The 26,549-nt window shown below is 42.3% G+C and overlaps 1 protein-coding gene across 2 annotated transcripts in view; it reads left to right on the top strand.

Annotated features, from left to right (window-relative positions):
* Positions 1-26,160, top strand: part of yrk (Yes-related kinase) — a 49,405-nt gene extending 23,245 nt beyond the window's left edge. The window contains exons 3-13 of one of the 2 annotated variants that reach the window (XM_080443339.1): positions 1,081-1,324; positions 3,387-3,489; positions 7,064-7,162; positions 8,183-8,286; positions 8,872-9,021; positions 11,961-12,116; positions 16,049-16,228; positions 17,443-17,519; positions 18,228-18,381; positions 20,280-20,411; positions 23,826-26,160. In XM_080443339.1, coding sequence (XP_080299465.1) covers positions 1,090-1,324; positions 3,387-3,489; positions 7,064-7,162; positions 8,183-8,286; positions 8,872-9,021; positions 11,961-12,116; positions 16,049-16,228; positions 17,443-17,519; positions 18,228-18,381; positions 20,280-20,411; positions 23,826-24,034 — 1,599 coding nt within the window. In that variant the 5' untranslated portion in view covers positions 1,081-1,089 and the 3' untranslated portion in view covers positions 24,035-26,160. Of the gene's footprint in view, positions 1-1,080; positions 1,325-3,386; positions 3,490-7,063; positions 7,163-8,182; positions 8,287-8,871; positions 9,022-10,875; positions 11,041-11,960; positions 12,117-16,048; positions 16,229-17,442; positions 17,520-18,227; positions 18,382-20,279; positions 20,412-23,825 lie in introns of both variants that reach the window. The other variant, XM_080443338.1, reaches the window with a different exon arrangement.
* The last annotated feature ends 389 nt before the right edge of the window (positions 26,161-26,549 follow it).

Raw genomic sequence — 26,549 nt, 5'->3', positions numbered from 1 at the left:
CCAAAATGACTTTTCTTCTATCGATTAGTCACCCCATGGTAGCCTGAGACAACGAGCTCAATCGATGGTCTTGAAGGGCGGATCCAAACCCAGCCGCCCGGATTCGTGCGGGAATTCCTATTGCTTCACCAATCTATGTCCCCGCCTCCCCTCCCCTATCCCCCTCCCCCCCCGGCCTGTGCACGGAGCACGCTGACGTCACCAAATTTAGAGCGACGCCCCTCTGCACTCTGATTGGTTAGGAGATAACAAGGTCCTAAGACCATCGTTCCTGCATGGCTCCCCCAGGCTTTTTTTCTTTTGTAACAAAAAAAAAGCATGGGTTTCCGAGGCTACCCCATGGAGACTTGAATTCATGGATATATTTATTTATACACAAGAGGTGGTGCCATGGTTTTGCACTTTTTCTGTTTTTCATGTGTCTATGAGGTTGATAGAACTTCATTAAGCCCCCTGGTGGTGTTTTTATGGTGTTTTATGTCTTCTCTGACTATTTTGAGTTTCTTCCTGGAGGCTGAAACCTTGAGGGTCAAACGTGCCAATAGAAAAACAGCACTTTAATGACACAGTCAAATTATACCCTCCCCCTCATTATCATAACACAACAGGTGTGAGCATGAGGAGGAGGAGGGACTAGGACAGGTGGGTGGTGCTAAGGTGGTGGAGGAGGTGCTAAGGTGAGAACCAGGTATACTTAATGAACTGGAGGCGTGTCCACATAAAAACATAATTTTAACACTTTCTGTAAACTTTTTTGAAAAAAATCTTCATCCTAGTATAACCATAATACCTGATCATTATGTTTTAGGGGGGGAAAAAATCACTGAAAATCACGGCACCCCGTCTTTACGTTTTTGTCACATTCCTAAGCCAATAATTTGATGACCAGCAGCGGTTCCGGTAGGAGACACAAAGAGTCTCCTTTGTGTCTCCTACCGGATGTAGGTGAAATTATTGGGAATGCGACAAAACCAAAAACATATCCATGAATTCAAGTCTCCATCGGGTGACTAATCGGGTGAACTATCCCTTTAATTGGATTAAGTGATTGAATTCCTCATGTTCTGTTCTCTCATACAGAGTGCGATCATGGGGTGTGCCTGTTGCAAGCAGAAGAAGGCCGCCAAACCGGCCGCGCCGTCGTTCACTGATGGGGCGGCGGGCGGCGGCGGCGACCTGTCCTCCAACAACGTGGACGGGGGCTTGTCCGTGGCCTTGACCCCGCCCCGCTACGGCCCCGACCCCACCCAGGTCATCCCCGACTTCAACAAGTTCTCTCCTGCCACCTTCAACAGCACCGCCCAGATACGACCCAGCATCACCAGTAAGGGCTTCATTTATTATCTGTCACATCTGCGACAGTCACACAAACACGAAAAATAGCAGATCTACAAGCTCACAAGGCAACGCGGTGTGACACGCAGTACTTTTTTTTGCAGTACTATTTTACTTAAGTAAAAGTAGCAATACCACAATATAAAAATACTCAGTTACAAGTAAAAGGCCTGTGTTCAAAATGTTACTTGAGTAAAAGCACAAAAGTATTGGCATCAAAATATACTTAAAGTGCCAAAAGTTAAAGTACTAATGTTTGAAAATAGCAGATCTACAAGCTCACAACGCATCGTTGTGAGCTTGTAGATCTGCTATTTTCAAATAGCCTATGTATAAGATAGGGCTAAAGTGGTTAATGTATGTTTTATGATAGTAATTTATATCTGCAAAGTAACTAGTAACTAACGTTTTCAAATAATTGTAGTGGAGTAAAAGTACAATATTTGCCTCTGAGATGTAGTGGAGTAGAAGTAAAAGTATTGCAAATTGGAAATACTCTAGTAAAGTAACAAGTAACTCAAAATTGCACTTTTAGTACATGTACTTAGTTACTTTCCACCACTGGTGGAACACGTTGAGAGCTTGTAGATCAGCTATTTTTAGGCACGCAACTCCATCGTGCAACAAAGTATAAAAGAGCTGTTATACTTGGTCACGCACCGAAAATGTATGATCTTCAAAGCTCACGATGCGCATGTTGTGAGCAGCTGGAAGCTGCCATATTGAAAGATCTCTCTCCCTCTCTCCCTTCGGGGAGCAGTAAAGAGAAGAGTAATCCTCCTCACTTTCACTTTAACCCTTTAAGACCGGGAAAGCATCATTTGTGTCATTTTAAGATGTATTTGGCTATTCACGATTTTTTTTTAAATACAGCGCTATGAGCTTGTATATCTGCAATTTTTGAAAGATCGTGAAAATGTGTGCCAATCTTGGAATATATATATTTTTTAAAGCGAACATTTGTAAAATATTTAGTTCCAGCGACCCCACGAAGCAAAGATTTGAGTTACAAATGTCCGCTTTAAAAAAAAAAGAATTAAAATATTTGCACACATTTTCAGGATTTTTCAAAAATTGCAGATCTACAAGCTCATAGCTATTTTTTTTAATAGCCAAAGAAATCTAAAATGACAGAGCTGCGTTCCCGGATTGAATGGGTTAAAGGCATAGTATGTAACTGTGCACTGTGTTTAAATAACGTAAACAAAAAATAATATATATATTTTTTTACCCATCATTTCCCTCTATAGCAGCAGTTATTATCAGCCCCTGGTAGGGAGTGTGGGTGATGTTTGCCTCCCAGAAACACATTGCCCTCTCTGTTTGTTTTGGTAGCCCCCCCAAAAAACAGGCCCGTCTACCAAAACAAACAGTGAAACTAAAAAACACCAAAATACAGCGAGAGGACAGTGTGTATCTGCAGGTAAACACCACCACACACTACTGCTGTGACTGCTTCTATAGAGCAGTGGTTCTCAACCAGTGGTCCGGGGACCACCAGTGGTCCTTGAGGGGGCTCCAGGTGGTCCCCAGCTAAATGATAATGAGAGTTGGTAACCAAATGGACCCTAATAGATCTTTAACTCTTGAGAGCGTAAAAATAACGGGTCCATTTGGTTTCATTTATACGCTCTCAAGAGTTAAATTATTGTTAAACATCTGCATTACTTAATTAAATAATTGTTATTTTCATCAACGTCTGCCTGTTATCTCTTCTATGTATCACATCAATACAGCATGGAATTGTGGACAAAATCCTATCCAACGATAACAAAATATCTTTGTTTTAGTTTTGGGTGTGAGTCTAAATCTCATCAAACGGTGGTTCCGTGGCTCAAATGCCGAATAAATAATGGACCTTGGTATGAAAAAGGTTGAAAACCAATGAGGGACATTTATTCACAGTTTTTTGTTACGTAAACACAGTTTAACAGTTTAACTTTAACTTAAACTATCTCTTTTCATCTTTCCTTAGAGTTTATATAGTGTGTAAATCTGTGAGAAACTCTAAAAACAGATGTGTGCGTGTGTGCGTGTTTGTTTGTCTCCAGGTGGGGGAGTGACTCTTTTCATAGCTCTGTACGACTATGACGCTCGCACTGAAGACGACCTCACCTTCCAGAAGGGAGAGAAGTTCCACATCATCAACAACACGTCAGTACACACACTCGCGCGCACACTTACACACGCACACACACACACTAGGGGTGTGCCGATATATCGTCCCGCGATATATCGCGATACGTTTTCGTGACGATATGTATCGTTTTGGGGGAAAAAAATATCGTTTTGATAATTATTATTTTTTTTACAATAATAATAATCAGGCATGCAAACAGCCCAGAGGTGAAAAGACTGACAACATTTTGTTTTTTTTTCGGGTCAGGTGTCACACTATTGCCCTATTTGGATTCAAAACGGCTATTGTAGCTGAAAAGCTACAAGTTTGCGTCTGAATAATGCAAAACATTTTTTCTCCCCCATACATTTTCATAATAAAAAAGTGCGTATCGTATCGTATCGAAATCGTATCGAAGTTGTGAGCCAAATATCGTATCGTATCGTTTGGTGAAATTAGTGTATCGGCACACCCCTAACACACACACACACACGCACACACATGCACACGCACACGCACACACACATGCACACGCACACGCACACGCACACGCACATGCACACGCATTGTTATTGTGGGGAAAGCTTTCACTGAAAATAGCCTATCGACAAGCTCACAATGCGTCACAGTGCGATGCGTTGTGAACTTGTTGATCTGCTATTTTCTGCTAAATCCTTCCCCACAACACGGATGCTGCCCTGCTGGGGTTTAAGTGGTTCAACCCTATACTTGGATAACCGGAGTCCCTCAGGGCTCTATAGTAGTGCATTTTCAGTTTTTTCGGGCTCTACATTAAAACATCTTAGAAAGATACGATCTAGAAGATTACAATCAGCTTGTATGATTTGTTATTTTTCTTGCTAAAGTTTTCCCCAGAATAATACGGATGCTGCTGGGCTTTAATCCATTAAGACCGGGAACGCATCTGTGTCATTTTAGAATCATGGAAAATTTGTGCAAATCTTTGAATATAAACATATATACATATATATATATATATATATATATGTTTTCAAGCAAAAAAATATAACTCCGATCTGTGCTTCTGGGGGTCCCTGGAACTAAATATTTTTAGATGGGGGTCCGCGGCCAAATACATATCATTTTGGGGGTCCTTGACATGGAAAAGTTGGAGCACCACTGATATAACAACATACTGTTAGGATTTAGAAAACACTTTTAGATATGTATTTGACCACGGACCCCCATCTCAAAATGTTTTGTTCCAGGGACCCCGCCCCCCCCCCCAGAAGCAAGGAATTTGAATTACAAATGTTTGCTTAAAAATATATATATTATTCAAAGATTTGTACACATTTTCACGATTTTTTTCAAAAATAGCAGATCTACAAGCTCATAGCGCGGCACTCGGTGCCGCGCTACGAGCTTGTATATCTGCTATTTTTTAAAAAGCCCCAAAGGAATCTAAAATGACGTTAGGGGGTTAAAAACAGTGTGTGCATTGAATATGAGAGGAATAATGAAAGGCGAGGACAGTAACCTAGCAATATTCCGGTCACATCTCTCTCTGCTCGTCTCATCGGAGAAACTCAAATAGCTCTCTGTATCTTTATGCAAGGTGGATGGCTGTCATGGTTACGATGGGTAGATATAATTACTAAGCGAGATATGTATCGCGTCGTGTCGGGCGGAAACCTCGCATCTCCGTATTCTAACTTTATAAACGTTTTTCTTTCGCAAATTAACGCCCTACTTGATCACTCTACAGCGTCAGCTGTACAGCATCAAAAGTAGCAGATCTACAAGCTCGAATCGTGGCGCGAAGCGACGCGTTTTGATTTGTAGATCTGCTACTTTTGCTGTTTTTGAATTTGAAATCCTGAATAAAAGTCACAGTTTTGGACATATGAGGTTTCCACTCGATAGATGACGGCATCATAATGTGAACCTCCTTACCTCGCTGTCGATGGTTCAGTCATGAGTACTTCGTCTGATCTCTTAACACGTGTGATTCTATCACACGTGTTTCTAATCCATGTGGATTTATTTCTTTTTTTTACCTGCGACGTTGCTGCCCTACTGTATCTGTGTGAGGGTTTTCTTTTTTGCAGCCTATGTCTAATCTCATTGATTGATTGATTGATTGAATACTTTAGTAACAAGTTTGTTAAAAGGATCACTGGCAAATAAGCCAAATATGCCTTAATACATTATAATTGCCCTCTATAACTAAAATAAAACATTTAAAACACCTTATTTATTTTATTTTATTTTATTTTATTTTATTTTATTTTATTTTATTTTATTTTATTTTATTTTATTTTATTTTATTTTATTTTATTTTATTTTATTTTATTTTATTTTATTTTATTTTATTTTATTTTATTTTATTTTATTTTATTTTATTTTATTTTATTTTATTTTATTTTATTTTATTTTATTTTATTTTATTTTATTTTATTTTATTTTATTTTATTTTATTTTATTTTATTTTATTTTATTTTATTTTATTTTATTTTTTATTTTATAAACATTTTTTACTCAAGAGTGGCAATGCCCGTCGCAAGCTGATGATGTCATTTGTCCATGTGTGGTCTAGCCCTATAGAATTTATGGAATGCATGTGCAAAAAAAACACATTTAAAATATTGATTTGATGCTCATTAACCTTAGGAAGTATTAAAGGGATATTTCACTTTCAAATAAAATAAACATTAAAAATAAATATAAAAATAAAATGAAAGAAGTTATGGCAAAATCACGGCCCCCTCACACATTAGTAGGACACTCTAATGCGTGAGGGGGCCGTGATTTTTCCATTACTTTTTTCATTTATTTTTAATATATTTTTTTAATGTTTATTCTATTTGAAAGTGGAGTATCCCTTTAAGTTGTTTTTTATTTTCAAATGCATTCCATAAATTCCATAGGGCTAGACCACACATAATGACAAATGACATCATCAACTTGCGACGGGCATTGCCCCTATTGAGTGAAAGATGAACTACGGGTATTTCTAAAATAAAAAAAATATTTAAGGTGTTTTTCATTTTACATTTTAGTTATAGAGGACAATTATAATGTATTAAGGCATTATTTGGCTTATTAGCCAGGGTCAGGGATCCTTTTAACAGCACAGGTAGTACAGTCAAAAGTTATGCCAAAAAGATAACGGGGGAGGTCCCGGGGAGGGGCTTGTTTCCATTGTGGTCCATTGTACTCGATTCATCAGTAAAAAACATGCAATACATTCATGTACATCACATAACGGTAAAAACTCCAGTATAGCAGAAAAATATATATTTACAGATTAAGTAGGAGGGCGGTAGAAATCTAAGACCATTTGCATGCTCAGTAACTTCCAAACTCCGCTGAGTTAAAAAAAGAACTCTTTTAAAAGGCTTACATTTGGGAAAAGTGAAAAATCGCGTTTGTGAGTGTCTTCACATGGTAATGATCATATGCCTCTGTGACCTGAACTTACACATGGGGCCCGTGTGCAAGTTCAGATCAAGGAGAAAAAACGTGTTCAGGCAGACAGAGAGAGATTCCAAGAATTATTGTAGGATAGAGCGCAAAGGACTCTGGTCAACCTATATGGGGTTTAAGAGGTAAACACTGCATGTTACTGCGTTATTTCTCTGACAGAGAGGGAGACTGGTGGGAGGCTCGCTCTCTGGACACCGGTAACTCAGGATACATCCCCTCCAACTACGTGGCTCCTGTGGACTCCATACAAGCTGAAGAGTGAGTGTACACATTTATTCATAATAATAACAATAATATCTTGAATTTATATAGCGCTTTTCTGAGTAGCCAAAGACGCTTTACATGGGTGGAATGAGAAAGCAACAACTTTTTTAGGGGGAAAGAACACTAAGACTGAGGAATAAAATGAATAAAACAGGAAAGAAGATAAAAAACAGGGTGGGGGGGTGCAGTTAGCTGGGGAAAGCGATATTGAAGAGGTGGGTTTTGTGGGCGGTTTTGAAGGATTGGAGGGTGGGGGGGGCATCTCTGGGAGTTTTGTGCATTCCACAGGGTTGGGGCAGCAAAAGCAAAAGCTCTGTCGCCCCCAGGTACGGTACTTGATCTTGGGGACCTCAAGGAGGTTTGCGTCACCGAACCTGAGGGAGCGGGAGGGGACGTGACGTTTGAGGAGATGGAATAGGTAGGGGGAGCCAGCTTGTTCAGTAGAAGCTTTTTTTTTTCAATTCATGTAGAAGCTTTTGTTTTTGTTACATTCCTTCATGATGAATGAAGAATCCAAAAACGAATAAAATGTTTTATGAATCAAAGTTAATAGGAGCCCTTGATTAACAACAGCAAGACCCATATCAAGCATCTGTTTAATATCGCCAACATATCGCTCACAGTATAATCCAAGGGTCTTTTATCGTATGTCGTATGCGCACTGCTTCCAAAACAACACATTTTGGCTTTACTATCGCTTTACTTAACTTCTAAAATAAAAGTTCGGAAACGTAACTTCGGTCGATAATTTTTCCCCATCAATAATTGTATTTTATATCGTTGTTATCGTTGATTAGTCACCTTTACAACGAGGTATACCTTGTAAGAATCGTGCAATCGTGGAATGAGCAACAACACAGCTTAACTTTTAACTCAAACTTAGTTTTCCTCGCTTTGATTTCTCACCCGGCGGGGGGGCGGGTGAGTGGTGTCATAGGAGGGGCGGGGGGACGGGTGAGGTGCGTTGTTGTTGTTGCCGTGGTGAACCGTGTGGTCTTGTCGTCATGGCAACAGGTGGTATTTCGGGAAGATGGGGCGTAAGGACGCAGAGAGACAGCTGTTGGGTCAAGGCAACCAGAGAGGAACCTTCCTCATACGAGAGAGCGAGACCACCAAAGGTGAGCAGGAACGCACACATGCTCACACGCACACATACACACGCGCGCGCACACACACACACACACACACACACACACACACACACACACACACACACACACACACACACACACACACACACACACACACACACACACACACACACACACACACACACACACACACACACACACACACGGCGCGCACGCACGCACAATTACTATGGTATTGACAATTTGTATTGTTTTCTCTGTCTGTCTGTCTGTCTGTCTGTCTGTCTGTCTGTCTGTCTGTCTGTCTGCCTCTCTTTCTCTCTCTCTCTCTCTCTCTCTCTGTCTGTCACTCTCTCTCCATCTCTCTCTCTCTCTGTATATGTCACTCTCTCTTTTTGTGTGTGTGTGTGTGTGTGTGTGTGTGTGTGTGTGTGTGTGTGTGTGTGTGTGTGTGTGTGTGTGTGTGTGTGTGTGTGTGTGTGTGTGTGTGTGTGTGTGTGTGTGTGTGTGTGTGTGTGTGTGTGTGTGTGTGTGTGTGTGTCTCTGTCTCTGTCTCTGTCTCTGTCTCTGTCTCTGTCTCTATCTGTGTGTGTGTCTCTCTCTCTCCTCCAGGTGCGTACTCTCTCTCCATCCGTGACTGGGACGATAGCAAAGGGGACCACGTTAAACATTATAAGATCAGGAAGCTGGACAACGGAGGCTATTACATCACCACCCGGTCACAGTTTGACACTGTACAACAGCTGGTGGAGCACTACACAGGTAATACCCCACACACACACACACACACACACACACACACACACACACACACACACACACACACACACACACACACACACACACACACACACACACACTTCCGCATAAACATAAATAACACTAATATAATTACAATCTCTCCACTTCCCACACTGATTAAACTGATGGTGTGTGCTGTATATCGTTGCTGTCGGGCAGAAACCTCCTATCTCCATATTCTAACCGTTTGTGTTTTTACGTAAATTAACGCCCCTACTTTATCATACTACAGCGTCACACAAAAGCATCAAAACTAGCGAAGCGACTACTTTTGATGCTTTTAAATTTGGAATCGTGAAAAGTCACAGTTTCAGACATATGAGGTTTCCACCCGACAGAGAGACGACGTGGAAGCTCGTACGGGTCTCACCACGTCTCTGCCTTCACATTCATAATCATGTATTTCTGTCCAGTCTCCTCTCTAGACTTCCTTCCTGCTGTGGTTGAAAAGCAACACCTCAGAAAGGCTGGGCGAACAAAAGGCTTTTGAATGCTTTATCTATCAGCCCTCCTAAAAGCTAAAAAGACCCTAAAAGCTTTGGCTGGCCATTGTGTGGTGTTACACCAAAAGTGGTGTCTTCAAACCACCTACCGAATGGCACGATCCAACAGGCCCAGCTTTAAAACTTGATTTGCACCCAAGTGGTCTCATTGACTTGTGTCAATGTTAATGTCACCCCCCCCCTCACCCCCCTTTTTTTTTGTTTAATCCCAGCCATTTCAATGCATTCTCAAAGTGCTTCCTGTGTGCTAGCCCACAGCTTGATAAACCTGTTTTATGATTGGGTTTCACTCATAACTACCCCCACCCCCCACCTTGGAGCTCTATGTTCAGTAACAGGGGTCTCCCCAGCTCTCTATTAAAGAGAACATAGATACATTTTTCAGTTTGGGATACCAATTTTATCCATGTAACTATATGTAGAACTGGCATCTTGGTTCACACCCTGTATTTCCTCCTGTCATCTACCTGTGTTTCTCTCCTGCCCTCTGGTGGCTGCTGTCGGTATAGCGTGCATCTTGCAGTGCCCTGCTGCAATCCCAGGATAAACTGTCTGCATTTATTTTGTGCCACTTTTTATCCAAAGCAGCTTTTTTATTGCTTTTTAGTCTTGATGGTGTGTCTGCTGGTGTCATTGTGCCAAGCTGTCTGTGGCGTGGTGTATTATTAGTAGGCTAATGCCCAATGATGTCTGGAGCCCCAGTTGTTCTTTGCCATGCTTCCCTTTTATACTGCAGTTAATAATGAGTCTCTTTTGAGCGAGCGAGCGAGTGTGTGTGTGTGTGTGTGTGCGTGTGTGTGTGTGTGCGTGTGTGTGTGTGTGTGTGTGTGTGTGTGTGTGTGTGTGTGTGTGTGTGTGTGTGTGTGTCTGTGCGCGCGCATTGCTTCAGATGTCTGTTTACATGTTTGTTGTTTGTGGAGCCTAAGCAGTTTGTCTCGCTCTCTCTCTTTATCTCTCTGCCGCACATTTCTATCTGTCTTCCTTTTCCCTTCTCCTCTTTGTCTGTCTGTCTGTCTGTCTGTCTGTCTGTCTGTCTGTCTGTCTGTCTGTCTTTCCTTTCTCTCTCCCCTCTCTCTCTCTTTCTTTCTCTCCTGTTTCTCTCTCTCTCTCTCTCTCTCTCTCTCTCTCTCTCTCTCTCTCTCTCCACTCTCCTCTCTCTCTCTCTCTCTCTCTCTCTCTCTCTCTCTCTCGCTCTCTCTCCTGTTTCTCTCTCTCTCTCTCTCTCTCTCTCTCTCTCTCTCTCTCTCTCTCTCTCTCTCTCTCTCTCTCTCTCTCTCTCTCTCTCTCTCTCTCTCTCCCCCCCCACAACCAGAGAGAGCCGCAGGACTGTGTTGCCGTTTGATTGGCAACTGTAGGCGGGGCATGCCTAAGCTGGCCGACCTATCGGTGAAGACCAAGGACGTGTGGGAGATTCCTCGAGAATCCCTGCAGCTCACTAAGAAACTGGGCAACGGCCAGTTTGGAGAAGTCTGGATGGGTAGGGGGAGGGGCTGGTTGGGGGAGGGGGAGGGGGGCGTGGGGGGGGGGGGGTGAATGCAGCACGCACACACCTGGAGAACGTGATACTTGAAGCTTATCTACAAGCTCACAAACGTGTTGCATGTCTTTTTTTGATTGATTGAATACTTTATTAGTCAGAAATGTGAACGGCACGTGGTACAGTCAGACATTAAAGGGGATTTTGGACCATGGTTTTCTTACCTTTTCTATGATGATATGATATCCTAGGATGAATGGTACAGTAGAAAAAAATCATAACTCCATCCCGGGCTACTCCAGCTAAAAAACGTGCGCTCGCTAGACGAGATTGAAATCTCATCTAGCTCGTCTAGCTTGAATGCTCCCCGGTTCAAGACAATCACGTTGCATACACGTTGTGTTCTGTCACTATGAATGTCAGATCTCCCAAAAAAAAGCTATCAAAATATGCGATCTAGCGCAAGGCCTATTGGCACGCGTTTTAAGCTGTGGCGGACCCGGGATGGAGTTATGAAATTGTTCTACTGTACCATTCATCCTTAGGATATCATAACATCATAGAAAAGGTAAGAAAACCGTGGTCCAAAATTCCCCTTTTAAGGCTGAAAGGATAACACAGAAAAGTCCCTGGGGACTTGTTTCTATCGTGGTCCTATGTATGTATTCAATTCATCAACATTTTTGTATAGTATCCAGGTGTGCAGCATTGCGTCCCCCCCCCCCCACCCCCCCCTAACCCACTCTGGGTTTATTGCATGTGCATGCCTCTCCATCATCTCATCCTCTTCTTCTCCTCTCATCCTCTCTCTCCACCCCCATCCCTCCCTCCCTTCCTCCCTCCCTCCATCCATCCATCCATCACTCTGTTTTCCACCCTGTTGTCACACCCCCCACCCCCACCCCTCAACCCCCACATAGACAATAATGACGGGCTGTGTTACTACCTGACCGTGCCCTGTATCAACTCCACCCCACTGACCCTGGGTCTGGGGAAGGACGCTTGGGAGGTGGCGAGGGAGCGGCTGATCCTCGAAAAGAAACTGGGCCACGGCTGCTTCGGGGACGTGTTTTTGGGTGAGAAGACGAAGAAGACACCTAAAGGAAGACAACGACGCCGGGCACGGGCAGTGTCCTCGTTTTTTTCTAAGTGTCTGTGTGTGGTCCACCAGTGTTGATTTCGTCGACTAAAACTATGGCGAAAAATGTTCGTCGACTACCTTTTTTCACTGACGAAAACTAAATAGAAACTACATGAAAACTAAGCTATGATGACTAAAACTAAGACTAAATATATTGAGTCATTTTATGTTTGGTTGCGCTCGGGTGTTGCGCTCTGAAAATAGGAGATCTACAAGCTCACAACGCGTCGCAGCACGACGCGTTGTGAGCTTGTAGATCGGCTGTTTTCAGCAAGTGTAAAATCAGCCATCACGACGCCATCAAGGCACCTGCCAAAAAAAAAATTTGTCGACTAAATCAACTGTAGATTTAGTCGACTAAAATCTGATAATATTTAGTCGACTAAAACTAGACAAAAACGAAAACATTTCAGTTGACTAAAATATAACTAAAACTAAATGGAATTTTATTCAAAAGACTATGACAGAAACTAAAGAAAGATTTGCTGTCAAAATCAACACTGGTGTCCACCCTGCTGTCCGCCCTTTCGGTCCGTCCGTCCGCCCCCCGAAAAAAATTGTCTGTCACTGTTGATGTCCGCCCCGGGCCCTGAAGACCGCTAATGGCGCTCTCTTCAATGCCTTTGTCTGACTTTTTGTTGTCCATGTAGTGTACTGTACGTACACGCTGCCGCTGTGTGTGCATTGTTTTCTGTTTATTGTTTATTAAGGATCCCCATTAGTCTACTACACTGTAGTGGAGACTATTCTTCCTGGGGTCCAGGCGAAAAAAAACATCAATCCCCTCTTATCCCCTAACAAGGCAGAACCTCGTTCAATTGTTTTTTTAGGCATCTTTACTTCCCAATTTTTTTTTATCTGTCTCTATCAAGGCCCTTTATTTCTTTTGTCTCTCTCCCTCTCAGTAATAGGCCCCACTCTCTAATATAGCCGTTTAAAACGCCTTGTGTTTTGCGAATAATCTGAAAATGATCTATTCTTCTCCCCAGCCCGTCTCGTGTCCAGCTGTGTTTCAACCAGTCCTCCCACTACTGGATGTGTATGATGATATTATCAAGCTTGCCTGTAGTTTCCTATTACATTCCTTATTATGCAGGAGAAACTCCCTATGTGTCTGAGACACCTTGTTTTACCTTACTGTGAAACACTTTGTTTTAGACTGCAGCAACAAATCCGATTTCTTTTCTCAAATCTGATCTTTAGGACTGACTGTCCTGTATTTTAAATTCCTCAGTGATCTGACTGGATTTGTGTATTCAGACATCGTTGAACTGTCTGCATAGTTTTTTGCTGTTGTTGTGGTAATGACATAACTGTATATAGGCGTGAGTAATGCTTAACTTATACCAAAGATGGTCTAGAAAGATAGAATGGCACATAAAATGGTACACAAATCGTATGGTACACAAATCCTACAAATGGTCTCCTAAGTGGGCCGACGGCAGATCTCGCGAACGTCCGATGTTTACTGGTGCTAGATCCCGCCGAGAGTGTGTTGCTGGGACAGAGAAAGGTCGATAATAAAGTCGATTTTCTCCTGATTTGACTCTGAAAAAAAGCCATTTTAGTGTGAAAAATCTAGGGAAGATTGTGTGGCTTGTGACGATCGGGTCCAATATTTAGTTTTAGTTCTAAAGAACGGTTCAGAAGCTGTGTTTACGTTCACTCTTCCATTGGAAATAATAGACTCCAACCTGCTTCTGGTCTCCTAAAAAGGGCGGCCGGCCACCTACTTCACACAGATACGGGAAATAAACCGGAGATGGCATGTCTTGGCTTATACACTGTTGTACAAGGGTGTCGCTGGCCAAAAGTACGTCTGCAACATACTCAAAACGCATCGAACCACGACACGTTTTGAGCTTGTAGATTGGCTATTTTCAGCAAGCGATGCCATTGTACGACAAAGTATATATCAGGCCTCAGTGTCTAGACTGAGACACATCTTTAGATTGATTTATTGATTGATTTTCTTTATTAAAGTGTCATGCCTCCAAGGAAGCCCAGCCATAAAGGGCAAATTACTAATAATAGTTAATTCACAGCTTGACAGGAAACCCGACATGAACCTACTTGAAAAGCTGGGATTGTCTTCTACTCCAGGCTCTAGAAACAACATTTGCCGTCTTAAAACACTTCATTCTTAAGCAACCCACGCCAACATCTGGCCATCATCTTCCCAGAATAGCTCAGGCTTTTGTTTTTGTATTACATCAAATAAAGGAACCCTCAAATCATCATAAAGTGTACAATTAAAAAAATTCAATGAAATTCATTTTCAACTTCTTTCAGATCACATAGTTTGCATAATATCCTATTCTCTTCTGGCACAGCTGAGAAACTGCACAGGACGAAAAAATCGTATTTGGGGCTGCCAGTCTGAACATGTCCCTAAGGTCCATTAAAAGGCCTGTAGTGAGCTGAGCTCTGTCACTGTCCAGTACCGTAGACTGTTCTTCCTCCCTCCCTCCCCTCTTTCATGTCATGCATGCTCGTTGCTCGCCATCACAACTCATATTGCATGTGTCACTCAGTACCTAAGTGTGTGTGTGTGTGTGTGTGTGTGTGTGTGTGCGTGTGTGTGTGTGTGTGTGTCTGTTTTGTTGCCGTGCATTTCTACGCATCCAAGTTTATTTTCCTTCACTTTGCTGTACAGTACTGTAGCTCTCTTGAGTGACCACACCTGCAGGTGCGTACTCCCCCTATCTCAGGGGTCTTTAACAGGGGGTCTGGGACCCCTAGGGGGTCCTTAGAGTTACTACAGGGGGGCCGTCAAATTGTTCAGTGATAGGATTTTTTTTTACATTTACCACTTGAACCCAAGCATCCCTATTCTGTGGAGAACTTTGGACAAAAATAGATCTACAAGCTCACAACACCTCACGCTTTTGTGCTTGTAGATCTGCTATTTTTGACAAAGAGGTTTGGTGTGTAGAGGGGGGAAAAAGAGCAGACCAAGTACAGAGCCAAAGTTCAAAGTTTACTAAAGTTTACTAAGTATTGACGGTCTAAGTGGTTAAATGTCTGAAAATACACATTAACATGAATCCAACATACTTGATAGTGCTGTCAAACAAGTCTATGAAGCTATCTATGAAATATATGAAAAAGTTTAATCTGCAACACAATATGTAGTGGGGGGGGGGGTCCCTGCTTCAACTCTCTCTCAGCTAAGGGGTCCTTGGCCTGAAGAACGTTGAAGACCCCTGCCCTATCATGTTGGTGATGTTCATTGTGCTTTCACTAGGTCTTCTTAAAGGTAACCAGAAGACTCGCCCCAAAACACACTCGCACCCATTATTTTGGGCGGACCAGCGGTTCTTGTATTTGTTTTACTGAGGATAAGGTTAGAAATAAGTTTAGGGTTGGCGATTAGGCATAGTATTACTGAGGTTAACCCATTAATACCTGGAACGCATCTGTGTCACTTTAGATTTCTTTGGCTATTCAAAAATAGCAGATATACAAGCTCATAGCGCGGCACCGAGTGCCGCGCTATGAGCTTGTAGATCTGCTATTTTTGAAAAATCTTGAAAAAAATATGTTTTGATTTTTTTTCAAAAAACTTAGGATTTAGAAAACATTTTTAAGAATGGTCTCAGGTCTTAATGGGTTAAGTTTAGGAATGAGGTTAGGTTTTGGCACCGTTTTACTGAGGTTACGTTTAGGAATACCAGGATTTGCCCCGGGGCAACTATGTTTTGGGGCGAGCGTTTTGGTATTCCTTCTTATGCTTAAGTGTGCGTGTTAATGTGTGTGTGTCTGCACGTCTCCCGTACGTCCTCTGTACCTACATGTGGTGGTACTGTGCATACGTACGTATACCAATCTCCAACCCGTGTCTTTGCTGCACTGCTCTGCCACCAGGCATGTGGAACGGCACCACCAAGGTGGCGGTGAAGACTCTGAAGCCGGGCACCATGTCCCCGGAGGCCTTCCTGGAGGAGGCTCAGATCATGAAGAGGCTCCGTCACGACAAGCTGGTGCAGCTGTACGCCGTGGTGTCTGAGGAGCCCATCTACATCATCACCGAGTTCATGAGCTCAGGTAGGATATATAATAACGTGGAACGCCGAGTGCTGAGAAACTGTCATGTTCGGGGGATGGGGTGTGAATGATGGATTTTGTACATTTTCATTTTGTCATAGAGAGAAGAATGTCAGACCCCGGGAATGGCTTTCATTTTGTAAAGTAAATTCATTCACGTTCGAGGAGTTTTGCTCGCGTAATCTCACAGACAGACAGACAGCGCAGCAACGCAAGAATTGAAAAAATAACTTGTTAAAAGTAGACGTTGGGAAAAGAACATCTTGATTAGGCGCACTGAGTTGCTCCAAAAGGCTATGTCACGTTTTTGTCGTTGTTATGTTTTTGGAGGGTTAGATCAACGCGTCACATTTGAGAGCTTGTCAACTCTGATGAACCGTGAGCATCAGAGTCTATGTTACATTATCCAGAGTCAGCCAGGGGTCAAACTAGGCCTCCTACTTTTCTTTCTTCTCTGCACAAAATCTCTGCTGACAGCTTGTAGATCGGTTATCTTCGCCAAATGTTAGCCCCCGGAATAGCATAGACTGTAAAAAATATGGACGACGGGAACCGCCACGTGACCCATTGGTTTCTATACATACCCGTTTCGCCGAGTTCAAATCCGCCATCTTGGAACCTTCGGTCCCGAAAAGCAACCGGAAACGACTGCTAGTGGCTGCGAGTCTTCACTCGCTAGAACCATTAGAAGCCCTAGAAACATAACCTACTTTATCATTAATTAAAAAATGAATGGGACCATAATTTACTGAACGCATATCATGATGATTGAAAAAAGACCATGGAGGTTTAACAAAGGTAACAGGTTTTCATGCACACGTGAAATATGAAATGGAATTGAATACCCTTGAGTCTACACACTTTGAGACACTTTGAGGGTAAAATTCACAATTTTTAGTTAGTTAGTTAGTTTATTTCGATTATGTTCACCGGTATCCATAACATTACACAGTAACATAAGTAAACTGTAACATAGTTCAAGGCGATCGACAAGGAATAGGCTGAAGCTAAAAGCCTATATATATACCTATGCTTCGTTCTCATTTTGTTTGACAAAAAACAGTTGCAATGGAGGTAAATCAACGGTAAACAAGCCAAACAAACAAAAAGAAAGTTTTGTTAAATTCACACTTTTTTGACATTGCGGGTGTGGGTGTGCGTCCCGAGAGGTGATGATGCAGTTATGTAACAGTGGGTGTTGTTGTTTTTTTCAGGGAGTTTGCTGGACTTTCTGAAAGACGGTGAGGGTCAGAGCCTGAAACTCCCTCAGCTGGTCGACATGGCTGCACAGGTACATTACATCACAACCACACACACACACACACACACACACACACACACACACACACACACACACACACACACACACACACACACACACACACACACACACGCGCACACACTCACACTCACACACACACACACACACACACACACACACACACACACACGCGCACACACTCACACTCACACTCACACACACACACACACACACACACACACACACACACACACACACACACACACACACACACACACACACACACACACACACACACACACACGTGGGTAGCAGAAGTAGTCCTGCCTGCCTGCCCAGAAGCTTAATATCTCCCTTGGGCAAGGGCAACACGCATACACACACACACACACACGCACGCACTCGCACTCGCACTCGCACACACATGCACAGCGATATACACAACATATATATCGTCTCTGTCGGGTGGAAACCTCATATGTCCACAACTGTTACTTTCCAGGACTCAAATTCAAAAGCATCAAAAATAGCAGATCTACAAGCTCAAAACGCGTCGCGAGCTTGTGGATCTGCTACTTTTGATGCTTTTGTGTGACGCTGTAGTATGCTCAAGTGGGGCGTTAATTTACGAAAAAACACAAAAAGTTAGAATACGGAGATAAGAGGTTTCTGCCAGACAATATATATACTGTATATTGAAGTAAGTGTGTGTGTGTGTGTGTGTGTGTGTGTGTGTAGATCGCAGCAGGCATGGCCTACATCGAGAGGATGAACTACATCCACCGTGACCTGCGGGCCGCCAACATCCTGGTCGGAGACAACCTGGTGTGTAAGATCGCCGACTTTGGACTGGCCAGGCTCATCGAAGACAACGAGTACACCGCCAGACAAGGTGACACCAACGCACACAAACCTGATGAATAATGAAAGAGGGTCTGTGTGTGTGCATCACATGAGCCCTAGCGTCGCTATTCTGGGGTGAAGAGATTTGGTGGAGAGGGAGAGGGAGAGGGAGAGGGAGAGGGAGAAGGAGCGGACCGGTGCAGAGCCCTGGGGGACCTCAGTCAATTAAGTACATACTGTAGGTTTTAACCCTTTAAGACCGGGAAAGCATCATTTGTGTCTTTTTAAGATTTCTTTGGCTATTCAAAAATAGCAGATCTACAAGCTCGTAGCGCGGCACCGAGGGAACATTCATGGGAAATGTGTTTGGGGAGGGCTTTGTTCTGGGTGGGGTGTTCGTCATAACGTCATTGGGCCGGGAATGCAGGGCATTCTGCTGGAACATCGGGAAATTGAGTTTGGGGATAAGGTCAACATTCAGGATGTCTTCAGAGCTGTTGGGAGAATGCAACAGGAACTTGTGCCTATAGAGGGAAAATTATTTATTCCTGCAAATAACCGCCATCAGATTGAAAATTGCCTAGCCTATCTTCAAAAAACAGAACCATACAAAGCATATTTGAAAACAAAAAGTTAATCTAAGGAGAAACTGCGCGAAAGTGCCGCGCTATGAGTTTGTAGATCTGCTATTTTTGAAAAATCGTGAAAATGTGTGCAAATCTTTGAATATATATATATTTTTTAAAGCAAACATTTGTAACTCAAATCTTTGCTTCTGGGGGATTCTACAAATGTCTTCTGAATCCTAACAGTTTTTCAAAAAACCTATGTTGTTACATCAGTGGTTCTCAAACCTTTTCATGTCAAGTACCCCCAAAATGATATATATTTGGCCGCGGACCCCCATCTCAAAATATTTTTGTTCCAGGGACCCCCAGAAGCAAAGATTTCAGTTACAAATATTTGCTTTAAAAATATATATATTCAAAGATTTGCACACATTTTCACGATTTTTCAAAAATAGCAGATCTACAAGCTCACAGCGCGGCACCTAGATCTGCTATTTTTTTAATTGACAAAGAAATCTGAAAATGACAAACAGATGCGTTCCCGGTCTTAATGGGTTAAGGGGGTCATCTTTTTTGTTTGAAAAAGATAGTGCATGCACTTCCGTGGCCCATGGTGCAGGACAAACAGCAGTTTCACAAGAAGAAAGAAAGTCTGCACACTGGTAATGCTGCAAAAGCTCTGCTGTATTTTTTATTGCCGTCAATGTTTCGATCGAAACAGCAATACAAATATAGTGGAGCTTTTGCAGCATTACCAGTGTGCAGACTTTATTTCTTCTGGTCATCCCTATGTTTCCATTCGCTCCCGGTTTAAGTGGATAAGATATGCGACCTTGTGGATTCCAAGCAAGAGTGCAGGCGTTGTGTTGCTCTCCGGCTGAAAAGCCCCTTATATTCAGAAGTCTGATTTTAGTAAATAGGGACATAATGATGATGTATGGAAGTATATAGTCTCTGTCGGGTGGAAACGTCATCTGTCCAAAACTGTTACTTTTCAGGATTCAAATAAAAAAATAGGAAAAGTAGCAGATCTACAAGCTTGTCACGTTTCGATCTTGTTTATCTGCTACTTTTGATGCTTTTGTGTGACGCTGTCAAGTACGGCGTTAATTTACGAAAAAAACACAATAAGAACGGAGATACAAGGTCTCTGGCCTGAACAGCAACGATATACACAGACATATTATTTGAATATCTCAGCAGCACTCTGAAGTAATATCTCTGTAGACGCGCTGTGATCTCTTGAGATATGTTAATGACAAAAAAAAGAAGAAATAAAAGAAACACTCAGTCTTCCACTATAGGAGTATCTGAAGAGAAGTGAGTGAGCTGCCTTGACTTGAGGTGTGTGTGTCTGTGTTGTTGCCATGGTTTCCAGGGGCTAAGTTCCCTATCAAGTGGACGGCGCCGGAGGCAGCGCTGTACGGACGCTTCACCATCAAGTCGGACGTGTGGAGCTTTGGCATCCTGCTCACCGAGCTCATCACCAAGGGACGCGTGCCATACCCAGGTAAACCGTACCACGGGGGGCTGCCCCACTTTACACCTGGCATCACTATTTTGGGCATGTCATTATAGGATAAATATTTCAAAAATGTTCCCATTAGTTTTTTTTGGGGCTGCTCTTGGGTGGCGCTGTGGTAAAGTGTCTGCCCACCACCCAGTGGTGGGAAAAGTACTCAACTGTCTTACTTAAGTAAAAGTATCAATACTGCTATGTAGAAGTAATCTGTTACAAGTAAAAGTCCGGAATGCAAAATGTACTGGTATCAGTTTACTGGTATTGGTATCAAAATGTATCAAAAATGTACTTAAAGTACCAAAAGTAAAAGTACTAAAATGTTTGAAAATAGCAGATCTACAAGCTCACAACGCGTCGCATCGCGACACGTTGTGAGCTTGTAGATCTGCTATTTTCAAATAGCCTAGGTATAAAATAGGGCTAAAGTGGTTAATGTATGTTTTATAATGTAATAATTTCTATCTACAAAGTAACTAGTAACTAAAGTTTTCAAATAATTGTAGTGGCGTAAAAGTACGATATTTGCCTCTGAGATGTAGTGGAGTAGAAGTAAAAGTATAGACAATTGGAAATACTCCAGTAAAGTACCTCAAAATTGTACTTAAGTACAGTACTTGAGTAAATGTACTTAGTTACTTTACACCACTGCCCGCCACCACTGACTGCATGTATTCCTACGGGCTGCGGCGGGCACCTTGTCAGCAGGGAGTGTCGGACGGGATGAGTAGAACGAAGGCTTTACTACGTCCTCCCGGTGGGGGCTCCTCGCTGGCACGTGAGTCCCCCCCCCCCCAAAATGATTCGCGGACCCCCATCTGTAAAGATTTTGTGCCATGGACCCCCATAAGAGAAGATTTGTGTCGTTGTTTTTTTTTCTCCAAATTGTTCAAAATGTCTCGAAAATAGCAGATCTACAAGCTTGTAAATCGACAATTTTCGCAATTAGCCAAAGTATAAAAATAGTGTTAAAAATTGGCTAAACTGTTACTTATTTTGCTGGGGTCCCCCTGGAATCCCATCAAGGACACATGGGAGTCCCCAGACCCCACTTTGAGAACCACTGTTGTACACAAAAAAACGGTAGAGCCAACAGGGGGGGGGGGCGTAGGTTTCCTCATCCCTCCCTCTGATTGGTCGGGTTGTGTGTCTTCACAGACCTGGAAATTAATCACATCAAATTCCATGCTTTTCCATACTTTCCATACTCACACATCTCCCTCTATCCTTGGTTTCCTGTCTGTCTCTCTACACTGTCCTATCTAAATAAAGCATACAATGCCAAAATTCATCTTTGAAAAAAAGACACGAGGGTGAAGATGTGATTATGGATTTGGGTGGACAGTTTTTCTACAAATTCACACATGCGGGCACGATGCCAGTTGGCGTCTTGTCTGAGAGAACCTCAGACTTAGCTGGCTGAGGGTGCACGAGGAGTGTTTTTCATTTGCTTTCCTGCGCCCGGATTATGTCACAACATCTAATCCCCGCGGGTTTTGTGCCGCTTTGCAGAGAGAACTTTTAAGTTTGTTTTGTTTACTCACGCCATCTGTTCCCCCCCTCTTTCTACTCCTACTTCTCGTCACGTGTTCTCCCACATACACACACACACACTCTCCTTCTTTTCATGTCATTTAGGGCCACAGCTATTGATTATTTTCTCAGTGATTATTTTATGGATGACTGTTTTTATTAATCGAATAATCAAGAAGCACATTGATTTCCTTTTTTTTTTTCCCACAAATTTCTTTATTGATTTTAAGCAGACAGAAAAGACATCTAGTAATCAAAACTAATGCAACAAAGAGGTCTGCAATTTTCTAACACAAACAACATTTTTAATTTAAATTAAAAAAAGGAATCAACTAATTGATTGTTTCTGCATGATTAACCACTTATGTCCTATTTTATACTTTAGTCGTTTAAGGGGGGGGTGGTCGCACAAAATATATAGCCAATCTCCCTAGTTCACAACAACACATCGCATTGCGACACGTTGTGAGCTTGTAGATCTGGTATTTTACGTTATGTTTATTTTATTTATTTTACATGGACATCACAATAACATTGGACGAACCAAGATGCATTGTTTAAAGTGTAATTAGCACGAGTGCTAATTTTCAACACCTGTCCACAGGAGTTTTTTCTAAGAATAACACTAGTCTAAAACCCCAAAAAAAAGGATATAGTAATAATTAACATCATCAAAATCAGACGCAGTACAATAACTAACTAAAGTGAACATAATCATTCCAATGACCAGTCAGAAACTATTCATGTGAGCACAGTTGATTTGATTTCAACCATACTGTAGTTTTTGTCCTCTGTTAACCCATGAAGACCGGGAACACATCTGTGTCATTTTAAGATTTCTTTAGCTATTCAAAAATAGCAGATATACAAGCTCATAGCGCGGCACCTAGGGACACCTATGAGCTTGTAGATCTGCTATTTTGGGGGAAAATCGTACAAATGTCTTCTAAATCCTAACAGCTTTTTGTAAAAACGTATGTTGCTGTAAGTGGTTCTCAAACCTTTTCATGTCAAGGACCACCCAAAATGATATGCCGTGGACCCCGATCTCAAAAATATTTTGCTCCAGGGACCCCCCAGAAGTTGTAACATGAGTTAAAAATGTTCGCTTAAAAAAATGCATATTCAAAGATTTGCACAACAGTTTCACGATTTTTCTAAAATCGCAGATCTACAAGCTCATAACGTGCCACTCGGTACCGTGCTATAAGCTTGTAGATCTGCTATTTTTGAATAGCCAAAGAAATCTTAAAATGACACAGATGCGTTCCCGGTCTTAAAGGGTTAAACACATTACCATCTGTCTCTAGTTTTAGATCCGTAGGCAAAGAGTTCTCAAAGTTTTTCCCCCTTTACTGAGGTGGCAGACTGTCCAAATGAGTTTTTGCACATGGGGACAATACAGTCACCATTTGCAGTGGTGTAAAGTAACTAAGTACATGTACTCAAGTACTGTACTTAAGTACAATTTGGGGGTATTTTTTAGTTTACTGGAGTATTTCCAATTTGCAATACTTTTACTTCTACTCGACTACATCTCAGTTGTACTTTTACTCCACTGCAATTATTTGAAAACTTGAGTTACTAGTTACTTTGTAGATTTTGATTATTATTACAAAAGATACATTACCCACTTCACGATATATACACAATATATACATATCTACACAATAATACATTTTGGCCATTTGAAAATAGCCGATCTAATCTCCGATCTAATAGCCGATCTAATCTCTTTTGAAAATAGCCGATCTAAGCTCACAATGCGTTGCGATTCGAAAGTTCGATTAACTTACTGTACCTTCCTTTTTCCTGTGTCCCCTCTCAACCCCCCGCCCCCCCTCACCCCCCCCCCTCCCTCCACCCACCCAGGCATGAACAACAGGGAGGTGCTGGAGCAGGTGGAGCGCGGCTACCGCATGCCCTGCGCCCAGGGCTGCCCCGCCTCGCTGCACGAGCTGATGGTGCAGTGCTGGCGGCGCGAGGCGGACGAGCGGCACACCTTCGAGTACCTGCAGTCCTTCCTGGAGGACTACTTCACCGCCACCGAGCCCCAGTACCAGCCCGGGGAGACCCTGTGACCTTTGACCTCCCCACACACCGCACCGCACCGACGAGGCTGAGACCAGTGGTTCTCAAAACTGGGGGACCAACCGGGGGTTCTTGAATGGGGGGGGGGCGGGGGTTGGGGTTCCAGGGAGTCCCTAGCTCCTGGTCCAGAGCGTTAGCGATAGGGCTGCAGGAAAAAAAACGATTCTCATGTTGGACGATTCAGAATCGATTCTCATTTTCCAAAAATCGATTTTTAAATTAATTTTAATATATATATATATATATTTTTTAATATTCTTTTTTGTATAATGACATTTTTGAGAAGTGGCAAGAACTTTTTGAATCAGAAAAAAAATGTTTTTTAATCGAGAATCGTTTTTAATCGATTTGTTTTAAATTTTGAATCAGAAAAAAACTTTTTTGAATCGAGAATCATTTGTTTTGAAAAAATATGAAAAAAATATGAATCGTGACCCCAAGAATCGGAATCGAATCGTGAGATAGCACCCTAGTTAGCGAGTTCTCTCTATAACACTCTGCCAGGTGCGGTGCTATTCCCATAGACAGAAACCTCCACTGTATACCGTGCGAGGTCTCCCAACTGTAGTAAAAAAATCAAAGGCAGTTTTGTAAATGAAAAACTATTCTCCTTGGTGGGAAACGTCTCAGAACCCCACCTTATGTGTAAAATCCCACTTTTTGGGCAGAAAATAATTTTTTTTTTATTTACTCAACTGAGCCCTCTACAGATCTGGTCAATATAAATGACCATTGACCAAATCTGTAGAGGGCGCAGTTGAGTAAATAAAATCATCTCCGACTGGCGGACCAGCGCTAGGGGGTCCCCAGCTAAAAGATTGATAGTTAGGAACCGAAATGGATCCCTTAAGTTATGGGTCTGTAACTAGGGGGGTTCCTTGAAATTGCTAAATAGATAGACCTACAACTGTACCACAGCCATACACACACGTGCACACACACACACACACACACACACACACACACACACACACACACACACACACACACACACACACACACACACACACACACACACACACACACACACACACACACACACACACACACACACACACACACACACAGGCAGAGAGATATATATACATATCAACGCTTGACTTTAAAGGAGATTAAAAAAATCAATTCGGACTTCTCCGCAATGACCTGCACACTGCAACCCATCCAGGTCGATGCTGATATAAAGACAGGCGTGATGATCGGAGGAGCGCTGCCTATATACCCCCGTCAGGCTGTCAGTGCCATAGCGCTTCACCCAGTAACTATGACAACAAGGAACTGAAATGAGTGATGAATGGGGGTGGGGTGGGGTGGGGTTGTAGAGTAGAAATGATACAAGATGATGTTCCTTCTTCATGTTACTGACCACAGATCGGTGTTTAGTGAAGTCCGGATAAAAAGGGAGTTTTGTTGGATTCCATGTCCCTGTTGTCTGACGCCTAAAGTGTTTTTAGGTGGGATTTATAGGAATTATTTTGTAAACTATTGCCACTGTGTGCCTACTGTACATTAAATGCACTGCTCAGTGTAAACTTAACCACATCAACTCTAGGGTCCCTATTCTGGGGGGGGGGGGTGTATGTTCCGCGGTAATAGCCAATCTGCATCTCTTGTAGATTTGCAATTTTTTGGCAAAGAGATTAGGTGTAAAGTGAAAAAGGAGGTGGTCCTAGTATAGACCCCTGGGGGACTCCAGTTCAATGAAGTATATAGGGTTTAAGTGGTTAAGGGACTTTTATAGGTTTCAAGTGCTTTTTTTTCATACTCGAAAGACAAACTCTGAAGGATGAGAGGGAACATTTTCTGTACTGTTTTTTTTTTGTTTTGTCTGGTATCTTTGTATGAACTATCGTTTCTTTTCTCTGTTGTCGTCATTTTAATTTAACTCAGATATATTATCCGCACATCGCAGAGAAAGGTCTATATCTAAAAATCTAGCTATATCACGTATTACAGCTTTACAGTCATCAACACGCCAAGAAGGTCAACACTGGAGGAGGATGGGCTTATCGTTAAGTGTAAGCGTTGTTATTTGTTTTAACCTCATTGTGTATAACCTGTATGTATGTTGAGTTCCTGCTGTCATTATGATTGTAATAAAGATCTGTATCTTTTATCCTGGTGGCGGAGGCACCTCTCCTCTTCTATTCTGCACGGACGGGGGTCAAGTTGTGTTAATCCAACTAATCCATTTAAGTGCAGTAAGTCAGGAGTGGCTTATTGTCTGTATCGGGCCAAGAACGAGGGTGTCTGTCTCGGTGTTGATTTTGACAGCAAATTTTGATGTAGTTTTAGTCATAGTATTTTGAATCACATTTTAGTCATCTGAAATGTTTTAGTTTTTGTCTAGTTTTAGTCGACTAAATATCATAAGATTATAGTCGACTAAATCTACAGCAGATTTAGTCGACTAAAATGTATGTTGGCGGTGCCTTGATGGCGTCGTAATGGCTGATTTTACACCTGGTTGCATGCTGAAAATAGCCGATCCACAACGCGTCGCAC

The sequence above is a fragment of the Gymnoscopelus braueri genome (assembly GCF_963280865.1).
Source record: "Gymnoscopelus braueri genome assembly, chromosome: 11".
Classification (NCBI taxonomy): domain Eukaryota; kingdom Metazoa; phylum Chordata; class Actinopteri; order Myctophiformes; family Myctophidae; genus Gymnoscopelus; species Gymnoscopelus braueri.
Note: the sequence above shows the minus strand (reverse complement) of the source record. Positions and strands in the feature narration are given on the sequence as shown.